The following is a 17777-nucleotide window of genomic DNA, read 5'->3' on the forward strand; positions in this document are numbered from 1 at the left end:
TGTCTAGAGGGTGAGATTGTTGCAGAGCAAAGGGCCAGTGCACATAAATGGCCGACACTCTATCTTCTGGCAACTAATGGCCGGGGCCCTTCCCCCCTGTAAGGAGATAGCTAAAGGTGTTGGAGAACAAAGATCAGGTGACCTCTTGGCCCGGGAAAGAAACAAAGCCCAGAGGAGGAGGGGCTGGAGGGTGAGTTAGTTAGTTTGGAGCTGGCTAGGGACGTGAAGTGAGTGCAGACGTGGGTGTCTGACTCACTGGCCCCCAAAATGGACCCGGCTGAGGGGTCCTGTTCTCTGTACCTACAAGCTCTGTTTTAGACCATGTTCCTGTCATCTAATAAACCTCCGTTTACTAGTTGGCTAAGAGTCACGTCTGACTGCAAAGTTGGGGTGCAGGACCCTCTGGCTTCCCCAGGACCTCGCCTGGGCGGTCTCGCTGTGGGAAGCGCCTGGAGGGGCAGAGGATGCTGAATGCTCCAAGGTCAGACCCAGGAAGGTGGAAGCTGTGTGAGCTTCTTGTCCTGGAGACAGTCTGCTCACAGAGAGGAGACTTCACCAGAGACCTGACTGGCTTCGTAGGGAGCAGTTCCAGAGCATTGCCTGGGGACTCCGTGACAGCCCTTCACCCTTGCTGGCTGGATTGCCATTCGCAATGCACACTACTAGAAATGGCCGTAACAGTTCCAATGCCAAGTTAATGTCCATTTTCTTTGGGTTTCTCCTGTATTTTGAACCAAGAGGCTAGCCAAAAATTCAGGGTCTTGATAGGTGTTCCAGTTAAGAGGAGAAAGTAATGATGAAATAGGTACCTTTAATGCAATCTTATTTACAAATAATGTACAAAGTCCTGCTCCCCATAATCCCAGAAGGAATCAAATAGGATATAGTGTCTTTGCTTACAACCCCAACATTTTTTAGGTAGCACTAGACCCAAAAGCCCTCTCTCTATGCTTCTCAAATACTGCTTGTCCAGCCGGATTCCAGCTTCCTTCTCTGTCTGTTTCTGTGTACTTCTCTGAAAGAAAATCAACCACAGGGTGGGATGGCAGTGGTCTCTTTCAACGAGCCCTTGAAGCGTGTCTTTTATTTCGGTGGAATTTACTGACTGACACAGAACATGACCATTTTATTCTAATCGGGAATTCACCACTCTGAATTTTCCACCCTCAACTTCCACAGCAACATTCTCAGTTGCAGGTGTCAGCCATGCTGAAATCATGTCCCCACCTTCAATAGTCCTTAGGGATAACTTTGGGCTTAGTCCTGGGACCCAACTGTATCCTATACAGAACTTCATTTATTGTGTCAATACTGTATAGGGCCCCTCCAAAAGGTTTATATAGCTTTGACTCCTCCCCTTCTTTCTTCCAGGATTTTGAAACCAGACCAGGTTTAAACTCTTTAAAAAGTTTCCGCATATGATCTTTTCATCTTATTAGAAGCTATAATTAAATTCTCTTTAGCAAAGGTGTGAGCTTTTCCCGTTTTAAACTGTAGGGTTTCTACATAGTCCAAATTACTTTATTCTTCTTCAGGATCTCCATACAAGAGGCTGCTGCTGTCCTTAGTGCAAGCCCAAACATGAGGAATACTGGGCTAACCATAACATTCTCCTAAATGAGTTTTGGAACAAAAATATTAGTCTACTATAAAATCAGGAAGCCAACTATCTCGGCTCCTCTCACAGCACAAAGCAAAATTAATGAACTACTATAGAATGTTTACCCAATCCACTTAGGCATCCTTTAGTATTGCATAGCACTTAAAAAAATTAGAAATAGCACTTCAATAATCAATGACAGTCTAGTTTTCTAGGCCACAAATTTTCAATTTTTGTACTCCTTTTAATTTCAAAGAAAGTTTATCACCCCCTTCTACTTTTCTCCAATACATATTTTGGATTTTTCAATAAAAAAATGAAATCCCACTTTGAAAGCCAACTCAATGTCTACATAAGGATGATTTAAACCATCTAATGAGATTAGTAACACTAAAAATATTTTTAGTACCAGCGTTACTCTGATACACTGAACATGTAAATACAACTAATTATGAAGTGTCAAATTCAAAGCCCATTGACTCTATGAAAAGATTTTATTTACTTCAGTGTGTTTTGGATCAGGCTATAAGTAATTTTGATCATGGTGACTATCTTTAGCACACATTCTTGTCAGACAATTGAGCTGTAAGTAACTGTGCAGAAAATAAAAGGGTGTTGAATCAAGTAGAAAAACTAATGTATTTAAACTAACTTAGGTCCCAATTATCCTGCATCTCAAGCCCACGCAGTCAGTTGTAGGACCAGAACCTTAATCTGTAGCAGTTTAGGTCAGATATTCTTGAGATGGTTTGCAGTTCATCAATCTGTTCTTTAAAACATATTACATACACTTACATATACATACTCCATTTACTTTTTAATATATACATATGACAGGTGACTATGACCCAATTCTTACCTTTCTCTGTTAAATTTGAGTGAATGAAGTATAGCAGGTCTCTTCTGACGCAAATTCCATAGGTGTAAGGTGTCATCAGCCAAGGCACTCACAAGAGCTCCCTTGAGAAAAAGGATCATTCAGATGTTCGTCTACATTTAAAAAGTTTATACTATCTTTCACTTGTATAATATTTAGTTTCCACAGACTTGTTTACCAATATCAATGTGAAGAAATTTTATAGCAAGACCATGATTCAAACTGAAAAGTGCTATAACAAATTTATACTACTACTTAAAGGAACAGCTTCAACTTTAAAAATTTACTTTTGGGGTAAATGTAATAAGAACATTAATAAAATATAGAAATTAGTACCAGTTTTATTTATTGAGAAGGTACATATTTTAAGCTACTGGATCACATTAAATACAATATACAATGTGTATTTCACCACAGAAAAAATGCCTAATTCTGAAATAAGTCACATATTGCTTTGTAGAAAGTAATGAAGCTTTTGGGGATATTCCTGATGGAGTATTTAGAAAAATATTTACCATTTCTTTTTAGAAAACTAGTTTTTTTTATATCCCTTATAACTATTAGTGATTTTACATCAATGTCTTAAGAAAACAGTAGTTTGTTTCATAAGATCCCAGAACTACTGTATCACATTTTATGAATATTCTTGAAACTAACACAAAATTTATAAAAAAAACAAAACAAAAAAAAAAACTAACAGTTCTGTCTGAAAATACTCACACTTACTAACTCTTACAAATTACAGCTCAGAGTACATTAAGAGACTACAGGAAAACAAATATTTTTATTTTTCCAACTTGTTTACTTCTCGCATATGACAGCATTTTTGTTAGTTTCCTCTGTTTGAACTAAGCAACAGGAGAGAGCAAAAAATATTTAAAACTCAGAATTGTGAAGCCACAAAAATTGGCCATGTGTTTCTGGAGCAGGTGTAGATATGTCATTTAAAAGAGATTAATTTATCTTTCATTTTAATGGTGTCCCTTGAAATTCCACGTGTAGCTACTCAATTCACAATGTTTTTTTTAATAAAAGGTCAGACTAAATAGCTTTGGCAATGTTTAGAAAGAGAGACGATGAGTGAGGTAATATCTTTTACTGGACCAACTTCTGTTGGTAAAAGAGACAAGCTTTCGAGCTTATCCATTCTGCAGTGTTTGACCATAGTTTTTCTAAGAAAAATTAACAACACTATTATCTTGTTTACTGTGATAAAGTACCCCAAAGAGAAAATTACTTTCATAATTTATTTTTGGACACTTGTATTTTTTTCTTGGAACAGAGCAAGAAAAAAGTTAACTTATTCATTGTCCTTATATATTATTACTACTCATTAAATTATATGAAACAATAATTCATATTCTTATTTGTATTCAAATGCTTTAAAACACAGCCATAAATATACGATGTAAGTTCTTTTTGAATTACAGTAAAGATTAAACTCTTTACTAACCTCATTAATCAGGAACTGGAGCTGGATTACTGCAGATTCACTGTCATGCTGGCAGTAGCATTCAACTCCTGGCCGACCAAAACTGACAATGCTATTAAGGAATAACTGTTGTATGTAACAAAAAATTAGTAAAATGAATATTATAAGACGCTTGATGTTTGTGAATGGGTCCTAAATAGCTTTGAAATTTGGTGCTTGTATTATTACTACCAATTATAAAACATGCTTCTGTAATAACCAGAAAGGTTATAAATCACAAAGCCATTTCAAAATGCAGATCAGACACTTTATTCCTGTTGTCGTTCTTATTTAGAATATAAGTTCAGACCCATCTTAATGATGTTCAAAAACTATTACTTAAACTTTTCACAAATTTGGCTGAGGAAGTCTCAAAGTGGCAAGGGAATGGCAGAGAAGTACTGTAATTCCAAAGGGCAATGAGGTATTATGGCAGTTGTGAAGTCACTGTGACCCCCTCTATTCTCAGAGGAGGACTGAAAGGCTTTCATATTGGTGGGATTGAGGTAAACCCAGGACTAAACCACAGAAGGTGAAACCTAGACTTACTCCTCAATGAGTCCTTTATTTTTTCCTTAAGAAATAAAAATTCCTCCTTTTTGGTGCCTGGCAGAACTGTAGGAAAAACATTACTTGCTAGTTAATTTTGATCTTTAGCCCTTTCCACTATCTCACATTGAGTTACAGAGCAGTGAGGAAACAGAAAAAGCTGACAGTGGCAGACTAATCAAACCAAATCAGTGAAGAAATGCAGGGCCATGTTTAAATTAGTATTTAAAAGATTATTTGAAAGCTCTCTTTGAAGGAAATTCTAGTCTTCTTATGCTCTCAAGTAACAGTCTGACCCTCCTACTTCAGTTTAGGGTTAGAGAAACAATCAAAGGGGCTCTTCAGTGGACGGAACTTAGGCCAAAATATTATAACACTATCATATGTAATATATCGGTGGAACACCACCTTGAATACTGTGTTCGGGACCTGTCACTTCATCTCAGAGGAGATATAGCAGAAAGAAAAGAGAGCCAAAGATGGGCAAATATAATGACTACAAGAATGGAAAGAATTCCATGCAAGGACAGATCAAAATATTGGGTCTGTTTAGGTTAGAGAGGAGATGAATAAGAGGGAATGCTGTAGAGATATATAAAATAAAGAATGGTATGGAGAATGAAAACAAGACAATCCTATTTAATACAAAAACAAGAGGACATTACATATTGTTAAAATTCTTTTTTCAGTCTTTAGTTCCCTTTCAATTTAATTTAATTAACCTGTGGAACCCCCCCGCCACAGAAAATTGAGGAAAAGATGCAAGAAAAGATCATTTATATGGACATCATCAATTATATGGAAGGTTTGGACAAGTTAAGAAGTCTGGCATAAGCCAACTACTAACTGCTTGAGGGCAGAAAGAAGTTTTCTCTGTGGACAAAATTGTTCAATATTTGTCTACTAATGGTTTTGTGTGCCACTTTCTAAAGCATCTGATGACTCCTGTCTCTGAGATGGTAGTCATTTACAGTACACAGAGAGCTAATCTGGGCCAGTACAGCAATTCCTATCTGTTTTAACTCTTTAGGAGCTCCAAATTACACTGTTTGAATGTTCAATCAAAATTACTTCCTAATTTGATTCAGCTATGGTGCAGAAAACTTGCATCACAATAAGATAGACAAGAATAAGAAAAGAACTAATTGTGGCTAACTTAATTTGACATCTAAAGGTTTCATAGAGCACCCACGACTGTAGAGTCTGTCCTATCTCGGGGCCTCTCCTTTTGTCCCTCCAGACCCATGAATATGATACAGTTCTGCGGTGACCTAGAATCCTACTTTCGACGTCTCCGACTCAAAGAATATTTCCAACATACCTCTGAACAGCATACTAACCCACAGAATCCTCCCTACCAGCACTACAAAAAAAAGGATTCTGCATGGACTCCTCCGGACGGTCGAAACAACAGACTGGATTTCTACATAGATTGCTTCCGTCAACGTGCAAAGGCTGAAATTGTGGAAAAGCAACATCACTTGCCACATAACCTCAGCCATGCTGAACACAACGCCATCTACAGCCTCAGAAACAACCCTGACATCATAATCAAAAAGGCTGACAAAGGAGGTGCTGTCGTCATCATGAATAAATTGGAATATGACCAGGAGGCTGCTAGACAGCTCTCTAACACCACATTCTACAGGCCATTATCCTCTGATCCCACTGAGGATTACCTAAAGAAACTACACCATCTGCTAAAAAAACTCCCTGACAAAGCACAGGAACAAATCCGTACAGACACATGCCTAGAACCCCGACCAGGGGTATTCTATTTGCTACCCAAGATCCATAAACCTGGATATCCTGGACGCCCCATCATCTCAGGCATTGGCACCCTAACATCAGGCTTGTCTGGTTATGTAGACTCTGTCCTAAGACCCTACGCTACCAGCACTCCCAGCTATCTTCGAGACACCACTGACTTCCTGAGGAAACTACAATCCATCGGTGATCTTCCAGAAAACACCATCCTGGCCACTATGGACGTAGAAGCCCTCTACACCAATATTCCACACAAAGATGGACTACAAGCTATCAGGAACAGTATCCCTGATAATATCACAGCTAACTTGGTGGCTGAACTTTGTGATTTTGTCCTCACCCACAACTATTTCACATTTGGGGACAATATATACCTTCAAGTCAGCGGCACTGCTATGGGTACCCGCATGGCCCCACAATATGCCAACATTTTTATGGCTGACTTAGAACAACGCTTCCTTAGCTCTCGTCCCCTAACGCCCCTACTCTACTTGCGCTACATTGATGACATCTTCATCATCTGGACCCATGGAAAAGAAGCCCTTGAGGAATTTCACCATGATTTCAATAATTTCCATCCCACCATCAACCTCAGCCTAGATCAATCCACACAAGCGGTCCATTTCCTGGACACTACTGTGCTAATAAGCGATGGTCACATCAATACCACCCTATACCGGAAACCTACTGACCGCTACACTTACCTACATGCCTCCAGCTTCCATCCAGGACACACCACACGATCCATTGTCTACAGCCAAGCTCTAAGATATAATCGCATTTGCTCCAATCCCTCGGATAGAGACAAACATCTACAAGATCTCTATCAAGCATTCTTAAAACTACAATACCCACCTGCTGAAGTGAAAAAACAGATTGACAGAGCCAAACGAGTACCCAGAAGTCACCTCCTACAAGACAGGCCCAACAAAGAAAATAACAGAACACCACTAGCTGTCTACAAATCAGGCAAATCAGCCCCCAACTAAAACCTCTCCAGCGCATCATCAGAGATCTACAACCTATCCTCAAAGATGATCCTTTACTCTCACAGATCTTGGGAGACAGACCTGTCCTCGCTTACAGACAACCCCCCCAACCTAAAGCAAATACTCACCAGCAACCACACATCACTGAACAAAACCACTAACCCAGGAACCTATCCTTGTAACAAACCCCGATGCCAACTCTGTCCACATATCTATTCAAGTGACATCATCATAGGACCTAATCACATCAGCCATACCATCAGGGGCTCGTTCACCTGCACATCTACCAATGTGATATATGCCATCATGTGCCAGCAATGCCCCTCTGCCATGTACATTGGCCAAACCGGACAGTCTCTACGCAAAAGAATTAATGGACACAAATCTGACATCAGGAATCAAAATACTCAAAAACCAGTGGGAGAACACTTTAACCTGTCTGGTCATTCAGTGACAGACCTGCGGGTGGCTATATTACAACAGAAAAACTTCAAAAACAGACTCCAAAGAGAGACTGCAGAGCTAGAATTGATATGCAAACTAGACACAATCAACTCCGGTTTGAATAAGGACTGGGAATGGCTGAGCCATTACAAACATTGACTCATTTTTTTTTTTCTCTTAATTAATTGGCCTCTCAGAGTTGGTAAGACAACTCCCACCTGTTTATGCTCTCTGTATGTGTGTATATATATCTCCTCAATATATGTTCCATTCTATATGCATCCGAAGAAGTGGGCTGTAGTCCACGAAAGCTTATGCTCTAATAAATTTGTTAGTCTCTAAGGTGCCACAAGTACTCCTGTTCTTCTTTTTGCGGATACAGACTAACACGGCTGTAACTCTGAAATCAGTACCATAAGTCAGTTTACGGCCACAACCTCATGAAATGTCAACTTTTTGAAGGAACAGCCAAGAGAAAAACACTAGTTATTTCACAAAGAAACACATGGACTGTTAGTTGATAAGAGATTGTAAAAAATGGGAGTTCTTAATCTCACTACAACATGTTATAAATGTCTTATTTAAAAATGTCTTTTCCTTTCTCAGAGCAAAAATCATCTTAGCCTTTCCAGTGTGAATGGTCTGACAACAGAATCTGGTTTACTCCTAGACAGTCAATTAAACTGTTAGGATAATATTTTCTGCTGCCAAAAGACAAAAAAAGGAGGATTTAGCATTCGTGAAAGTTATCAGAGAAGCTTTTATTTATCTTTTAAACAGGTTCTTCAGGAACAATAGTATACCTCTACCTCGATATAACGCTGTCCTCGGGAGCCAAAAAAATCTTACTGCGTTATAGGTGAAACTGCATTATATTGAACTTGCTTTGATCCGCCAGAGCGCACAGCCCTGACCCCCCAGAGTGCTGCTTTACCGCATTATATCCGAATTCGTGTTATATCGGGTCGTGTTATATCGGTGTGGAGGTGTATATCCACACATCCACTATTATGCTAACTACTGAAAGAAGGTTGTATTAAAAAAAATGTTTGTCATTTACATAGAACTATACATCTCAAAAACACTCTACAAACACTGAATATTTATCACAGGTACTATAGGGATAGCAGTAATTACCCCTATATTAACACTGCCAACCCATTACCTTATAAAAATTCTTCCAAACATTTTTTGAAAAGCTGCAGGACTGGCACCAGAAAGGCCCAGTGACAATCCAATCATATCTGGCCAGGTTATAAATAGTCAAAAAAAAAATCACTATTTTTATTTTGTGTTTTGCTCACTACAGCTTCTTCCTGGTTTGCTGCCAAAAGCATCAAAATTCCATCAGTACAGGTCATGCACAGCTCCAGTCGCGTGCTTCGGCAACTCAGAGCGCTAAGCCTCTGGAGAAAACAAAGGCAAATCATGATGCTTTTCCCCACCAAAATACCTTGTGCCCAAGGAGGTGGTGCACAGAGCTGGTAACTAGAAAACTGATGTCTAGATACACTTCTACTGATTAGTGTTGATTCAGTGTAGTTGTAACCTTTATTATTAATTGAGGTCTAATGCCCCACTAAAAAGTCACATGGCTGAGAGCCTGCCTCAAACATAGTACATTCTGCACACTGTTTTAGTGTGTTCCATGTGCTCCACTAATGCCTAGTTCATATAGGATAATAGTCTTCTGCTGCTAGCTAATGTAGTTACTACTTTAACCTCAGCAGTAGAGGTTTGTATTAAAGTACTGAAGGTCCAAGGTACCTTGATGATATTTATGATGTGAGGGCGGACTGTGAAGATCACTACAGTTGCAAATAATAAAATTTGCTTTTATTTTTTTTTAAATCTACATAGTTACACACAAAAAACTACATTAAAAATGTTAAGACTGCAAAGTCAAGAAATCAGAAGTCAGGAATTACCAAAATTAAGATTGTTTGTACAACTTTAATGTGTATGCACAATGGAGCAGAATTGATACAGTCTTTAATTAAATGGGCATATAGCATTTTATCCAGAGGACCATTGACTTATTCAGTACATAAAATGGATGGTGGTGAGGCACTCTTACTTTCTGGAGATGTTACATAGTAGAAACAGAATTAAATGAGAAACCTCAAATAGAAATTGATTTGGCACATCCAAAAGTATAAAGAAAAAAACCCACAATCATGTACGTATAATTGCGTTCAGAGCTATTTTTGAACATCTACTGCTGAGAAAACGGAGTTGTATAAAGTCTGATATACTGAAAAAGTCTGGTAAAAGTTACTAGCTGAGTTACTGGTTCATATCCAAATATCATTAGTGGTAAGCTATTAAGCAGCACCATCACCAGTAATGTAACAATTAAAATGATCAAGCTTTGTATGCTATGATTTCCTGGGTTTACGCTAACAACAACAAAAAATATTTGCAACAAAGGGTTTTTGCAAATAGAACTAAGCCACCAGAATGAATATCAGACAAATGACAGAGATTCTCTGTCTCCACACCAAGTATTTCAGTTGTTTTAGTTTAGAATTTGCAACAATATGTTTCAAAAGTTTCTTTCACACCACCAATTTCAAGTTTAAATTAATGTAATTCACAATTTCACTTATAAAAAAAGATTAAGGGTTTTCTTCCACCGCAGGAGAAAGAAACACACTTACAGAAAAATAATGAGGAAAAAAGCAATGAAGAATACAAATGCTCTGTGTGAAGTAGCCCAGAAAGCAAGCTTGCACTTGTGAGGTACTCCCTTCTCTTCATGTGTCATTATATAATGCTGCATCTGTAACTTTCACTCCATGCATCTGAAGAAGTGAGGTTTTTTATCCACGAATGCTTATGCCCAAATAAATCTGTTAGTCTTTAAGGTGCCACCGGACTCCTTGTTGTTTTTGTGGATACAGACTAACGCGGCTATCCCATGATACTTGACACCATGCAAGGCACTAAATTTAGCCGTAGGGAGTGGAAATCCATCAACCTCAACAACAACAACAAAATCACACAGATATGATCTTCCTCTCCAAGTGCAAACAGATGGACATCATACCAAATGGACTGAAGGTAAAAATCCATTGCAATCGACATACTACACTGACTATGGTGAGAGCCTGTGCCACACACTCTCAAAGAAACTGAGGAATCACCTGATCAGCACCCTGTACAGCAGACAGGAGACCAAGAATGAGCTCTCAAAACTGGAGACTCTCATACAAAACCAACCTTCCACACAAACTTCCATGTGTCTGGACTTCACAAAAATGAGACAAGCCATTTACAACGCACACTTCACTTCTCTACAGAAGAAAAAGGACAGTAAACTATCTGAACTCCTACATGCCACAGGGAGCTACAACCGTGGTACCCTCAACTCACCTAACAATATTGTTAATCTATCCAACCACACACTTAGCCCAGCGGAAGAGTCTGTCCTATCTCAGTGACTCTCTTTCTGCCCCACCATCCCCATGAACATGATACAGTTCTGCAGTGATCTGGAAGCCTACTTTCGTCGTCTCCGACACAAGGAATATTTTCAACACGCCTCTGAACAGTGCACTGACCCACAGGTACCCTCCTACCAACACTACACGAAGAACTCTGCATGGACTCTCCTGACGGTCAAAATGACAGACTAGACCTCTACATAGAGTGGTTCTGCAGACGTGCACAGGCTGAAATTGTGAACAAACAGCATCACTTGCCCCATAACCTCAGCCATACAGAACGCAATGCCATCCACAGCCTCAGAAACAACTCTGACATTATAATCAAAGGGGCTGACAAAGGAAGTGCTGTAGTCATAGTGAACAGGTCGGATTATAAACAGGAGGCTGCCAGGCAACTCTCCAACACCACATTGTGCACGCCACTGTCCTCTGATCCCACTGAGGAATACCAAAAGAAATGACACCATCTGCTCAAGAAACTCTGCTACAGCATGGGAACAAATCTACATGGATACACCCCCAGAGCCCCGACCAGCGGTATTCTACCTGCTATCCAAAAATTTGGAAACCCTGGACCTCCCCATCATCTCAGGCATTGGCACTCTTACAGCAGGATTATCTGGCTAATTGGACTCTCTCCTCAGACCCTACGCTACCCGCACTCCCAGCTATCTTCGAGACACCACCGACTTCCTGAGGAAACTACAATACATTGGTGATCTTCCTGAAAACACCATCCTGGCCATCCATGGACGTAGAAGTGCTTTACAGCAATATTCCACATGAGGATGGACTACAAGCTGTCAGGAACAGTATCCCTGATGAGGCCACAGCACACCTGGTGGCTGAGCTTTGTGACTTTGTCCTCACCCACAACCATTTCAGATTTGTGGACAACTTATATTTTCAAGTCAGTACCCGCATGACCCCACAGTATGCCAACATTTTTATGGCTGACTTAGAACAACGCTTCCTCAGTTCTCGTCCCCTAGCGCCCCTCCTCTACTTGCGCTACATTGATGACATCTTCATCATATGGACCCACGGAAAGGAGGCCCTTGAAGAATTCCACCTGGATTTCAACAATTTCCACCCCATCATCAACCTCAGCCTGGACCAGTCCACACAAGAGATCCACTTCCTGGACACTACAGTGCAAGTAAGTGATGGTCACATAAACACCACCCTATACTGGAAACCTACTGACCACTATACGTACCTACATGCCTCCAGCTTTCATCCAGGACACATCACACGATCCATTGTCTACAGCCAAACCCTAAGATACAACTGAATTTGCTCCAATCCCTCAGACAGAGACAAACACCTATAAGATCTTTATCAAGCATTCTTAAAACTACAATACCCACCTGGGGAAGTGAAGAAACAGATTAACAGAGTGAGATGGGTACCCAGAAATCACCTACTACAGGACAGGTCCAACAAGGACAATAACAGAACACCACTGGCCATTACATAAAACCCCCACCTAAAACCTCTCCAGCGCATTATCAACGATCTACAACCTATCCTGGAAAACAACCCTTCACTCTTGCAGATCTTGGGAGGCAGGCCAGTCCTCGCTTTCAGACAACCCCCCAACCTGAAGCAAATACTCACCAGCAACTACACACCACACTACAGAAACACCAACCCAGGAACCAAGCCCTGTAGCAAACCTCGTTGCCTACTCTGTCCCCATATCTACTCTAGCAACACCATTACAGGACCCAACCCCATCAGCCACACCATCAAGGGCTCATTCACCTGCACGTCTACTATTATTATATATGCCATCATGGGCCAGCAATGCCCCTCTGCCATGTACATTGGCCAAACTGGACAGTCCCTACGTAAAAGAATAAATGGACACAAATCGGACATCAGGAATGGTAAGGTACAAAAGCCAGTAGGTGAACACTTCAACCTCCCTGGACATTCTATAACAGATTTAAAAAGTAACTATTCTTGAACAAAAAAACCTTCAGAAACAGCCTTCAAAGAGAAACAGCAAAATTAAAATTCATTTGCAAATTTAACACCATGAATTTGGGCTTGAATAGGGCATGGAGTGGCTGCCTCAACACAAAAGCAGCTTTGCCTCTCCTGGAATTGATACGTCCTCATCTATTATTGGGAGTGGACTACATCCACCCGGATCGAATTGTCCCTGTCAACACTCTCCACTTGTGAGTTACTCCCTTCTCTTCATGTGTCATTATATAATGCCTGCATCTGTAACTTTCACTCCATGCATCTGAAGCTTATGCCCAAATAAATTTGTTGTTGTTTTTGCACTAGAGTAGAAATTTTGACAAAGGGCTATGTAGCTTGCTCTCAAAAATAAGTCAACTATTTAAAAGCACAAAGCAGCTCAGAATGTCAATTAGGAAAAAATGGAAAATATGCAATTTATTCTTTGTACATCCAATGTAACCTAAAAGTTCACTACTGGAAACTGGCAGAACCTTGAGCATTCTGCAGTTCTGCAACTAGTTCTTGTGTGTACTGAAAAATGTGCAGTTGTAAAGTGGAATGCATACGATATATACATGTTTTGTGTACTGTCATAGAATAACAGGGTTGGAAGGGATTTCAGGAGGTCATCTTGTCCAACCCTCTGCTCAAAGTAGGACCAATCTCCAACTAAATCATCCCAGCCAGGGCTTTGTCAAGCCTGACTTTAAAAAGCTCTAAGGAAGGAGATTCCATCACCTCCCTAGGTAACCCATTCCAGTGCTTCACCACCCTCCTAGTGAAAAAGTTTTTCCTAATATCCAAGCTAAACCTCTCCCACTGCAACTTGAGACCACTACTCCTTGTTCTGTCATCTGCCACCACTGAGAACAGCCGAGTTCCATCCTCTTTGGAACCCCCTTTCAGGTAGTTGAAAGCAGCTATCAAATCCCCCCTCATTCTTCTCTTCTGCAGACTAAATAATCCCAGTTCCCTCAGCCTCTCCTCATAACTCATGTGCTCCAGCCCCCTAATCATTTTTGTTGCCCTCCGCTAGACTCTTTTCAATTTTTCCACATCCTTCTTGTAGTGTGGGGCCCAAAACTGGACACAGTATGCTAGATGAGGCCTCAACAATGCCGAATAGAGGGAAATGATCATAGAATATCAGGGTTGGAAGGGACCTCAGGAGGTCATCTAGTCCAACCCACTGCTCAAGGCAAGATTAATCCCCAGACATATTTTTGCCCCAAATCCCTAAATGGTCCCCTCAAGGATTGAACTCACAACCCTGGGTTTAGCAGGCTAATGATCAAACCACTGGGCTATCCCTCCCCCCCACGTCCCTTGATTTGCTAGCAATGCCCCTACTTATACAGCCCAAAATGCCGTTAGCCTTCTTGGCAACAAGGGCACACTGTTGACTCATATCCAGCTTCTCCTCCACTGTAACCCCATGTCCTTTTCTGCTGAACTCCTGCCCAGCCACTCAATCCCTAGTCTGTAGCAGTGCATGGGATTCTTCAGTCCTAAGTGCAGGACTCTGCACTTGTCCTTGTTGAACCTCATCAGATTTCTTTTGGCCCAATCCTCTAATTTGTTTAGGTCCCTCTGTATCCTACCTTTACCCTCCAGCATATCTCCCAGTTTAGTGTCATCTGCAAACTTGCTGAGGGTGCAATCCACGCCAGATCCTCCAGATCATTAATGAAGATATTGAACAAAACCGACCCTTGGGACACTCTGGACCCCAGGACCGACCCTTGGGACACTCTGCTTGATACCAGCTTCCAACTAGACATGGAGCCATTGATCACTACCCAGTGAGCCCGATGATTTAGCCAGCTTTCTATCCACCTTAGAGTCCATTCATCCAGCCCATACTTCTTTAACTTGCTGGCAAGAATACTGTGGGAGACTGTATCAAAAGCTTTGATAAAGTCAAGAAATAACACGTCCACTGATTTCCCCTCATCCACTGAGCCAGTTATCTCATCAGTTCCATTCAGTGTGGAACCTGCATATTAAAAGGATGACAATAAATTGCATTTACAGCATTCACTTTGGCTGGCTGCTAAGATCAGGAATGCTGTGGATGTAAACTGGCTAATCATGTGCTTCTGACAACTTTCAAATGGGTGGTCGAGGGGGGGGGAAGAAGAGTGAAACATAAGTGAGATTTTCAGGCAGAAATGTACAAATAGTAAGGGAGTTGGTCTTTGCAAGTCTTTTTAAACACTATACTTACAGAAAGTACAGAAATTAAAGTATTCTAAATTACCATCTGCTTCAATACACACTAATATTGTGTTGACTGCTAAACTTCAGTTCATTTGTTTTTCCTCTACTACACTGATGAACCAGTACACAATTGACTAAGTGATGCAAAATGCAACGAACAGATGTCAGAATTCAGCATCCTCCACAATGCCAGCTTTATTCCACACAGAATTATTAGTTTACTTTAACCCCTCAGGGTGAACAAAAATGCAACAGCTAGCTAGGTTTCCTTCCCAATCTTTTTACCAGGTTTCATCTGAATTTACTATATATTATTAGTATCTTTACTATTTATTATTGTAAAATATCAAATTACTCAAACAATTTTTGGAGTTGGTTCACACAACCAGGCATACAACGATAATACCCTAGCATCAAAAACTATACTCTATTGTGTCCCAAACAATTTTTTATTTATACCAATATTTTGCATGGATGAGCACAAGAAATAGGAAGATACTGTAAAACACAATTCCCACAAACATTAACTGAAATTCCAAAGTAAATTTGCTTCAACCATGCTCATATCCCTTCTGTCTTCTCGAACTAAAATTTTACTTGCATGAATGCTCAGAAAGAAAAGCAGGTTTTTAACTCGCAAACTCAAGTGCTCATAGCTAGTGAATTTTCAACTCATGGATACGTATCTGCACTGAACTCAATATGCTTTATATGGAACAGGATACTATTCTACAAAGCAGGTTACAAGGTTTCCAACCCTTCCCACCTCCCCCCGAGCTCAAAGCAGCAATTAAGTGACCCCACAAGGATTTATCTTCAGGTGTTGTGACTTGTATTGCACAAAAAGACACAATCACAAAGCTGCAGGGGCAGAGAAATGGTGCAATGTGAGGCAGCATGCGGGGTCATGTGCGCCCCAGATTTCTGCCTTCCATTTAGCACAGAGTTTTTCAAACTGTCACCTCCAGCAGGTTGGAAGCTGTTGGGAAGATGTCTGGGACTATCCGGCAGATAAAAGTGTACAGTGCAGGTAACCCCATGTTTATTCTGTAATTATCTGGTGGGCTTTTACTAGCTCCCCCTCTTTTTCCAGCCAGGTGTCTCCAGCAAATCCATTGCTTGGACCTTACTATCCACACTCCACCCTCGTAGGAGGGATAATGGGGGTTGGCTTCCTGCCGTACCAATCATGGCAGTCCCCAACTGCCTCCTCCTCCCCCATTCCTTTACCGAACACCTCTTTTTAAATCCTTTTCCAAGCCATTTATCCGATCACTGTATACCTTTCCTATGCAGTACCTGCACTGGACATCCACCCTACCCTTAAATAATGAGTTGTGACATATAGCCTATCGCCCTTCATGCCATGCATGAACAGAGTCCTTCCTGAACCTGCTGTGGGGAAGGCAAAAAAACCCCAATGCCATTAGGCCAATATGGTGGCAAGAGAATAACTCCCTCCCAGCCCCCCTAAACAAAGGGGCAGCTAGTGTAATGCCCACAGCAGCTCTAGACCAAACCTGGTATTTTACCACCTAAAGGAGAGGGAGGGTGCCGCCTCAGCCTGCTCCATGCAACAGAGAGGGTTAAGGCACAGGGCTGCCCCTTTTAAATCCCTCATTCCCAGGGGATGAGTCAGCAACCATGCTGACCCTTTTTGCAGCTGTTTTCATCTCCCCTCCCCCCTTCCATAAAGCACAGTTCCCTTCATTGGGTCAGCCAGTCAAATACTTCCACAGCCCCTGCTTAAAGGTGCAGGGCAGTCATTCCAGCAAAATTCACTATTAGCCACGGACTACGTTCAAAAGCTTTGTTAGAAAATGAATTAAAATGAGTTTTGAAATTAAACCACTATGTAACCCTAACTTTGAAGCTTGCTACAGTTCCCACTTCTAAACGCCTTACGAAAAGTACTTACTGCAAATGTGTACTAGCCATTTTATACTAGTAAGTGTCATTTTTCAACAGAAAGCTATTATACCCTAAAAATTAACATGTCACATGTAGTTTGCTATAACCACAGCAAATAAATAAATAAATCTAGAGTTTTTGCAGAAAAAGTCACATCTAGACTGAGACCTTGAAAATCAAGTTTCTGTTCAGAGTAGGTAATCTGGATTTAAAGTTTGATTTATAAACCCTGATACCACCTTAATTATAGCTGCCCTAGAGGCTGCAGTTATAACGAGCAAGAGCATACAATAGATAGGTCCGATATTAATCATGTTCAAGAGGGAAAATGTTGAAAAAGCTGGACTCCTCATGTTAGCAGGTCTATCTAGTCTTCCTTAAAAGAAACTACACATCAGAAAAAGAAATATTATTGCTTCAATGCACAAATATATAAGTTCTGAAATCAATGAACAGACATCTGCTTATTGGGTTATAGTAAAAAAGAGAGACACCAATTAAAAAAGCAAAACAAGTTGTCAGG

General features: G+C 40.7%; 1 protein-coding gene across 7 annotated transcripts in view; it reads right to left on the minus strand.

Annotated features, from left to right (window-relative positions):
* The window catches only part of STXBP5 (syntaxin binding protein 5), a 174179-nt gene that overhangs the window by 123670 nt on the left and 32732 nt on the right, over window positions 1–17777 (minus strand). For all 7 annotated transcript variants that reach the window (XM_034765460.1, XM_034765459.1, XM_034765465.1 and 4 more), the window contains exons 3-4: window positions 3931–4012; window positions 2460–2560 (exon numbers count right to left, since the gene is read on the minus strand). In XM_034765460.1, the coding sequence (XP_034621351.1) occupies window positions 2460–2560; window positions 3931–4012 (183 nt within the window). The remainder of the gene's footprint in view (window positions 1–2459; window positions 2561–3930; window positions 4013–17777) is intronic.

This window comes from Trachemys scripta, chromosome 3 (genome assembly GCF_013100865.1).
Source record: "Trachemys scripta elegans isolate TJP31775 chromosome 3, CAS_Tse_1.0, whole genome shotgun sequence".
In the NCBI taxonomy this organism is placed as follows: Eukaryota; Metazoa; Chordata; order Testudines; family Emydidae; genus Trachemys; species Trachemys scripta.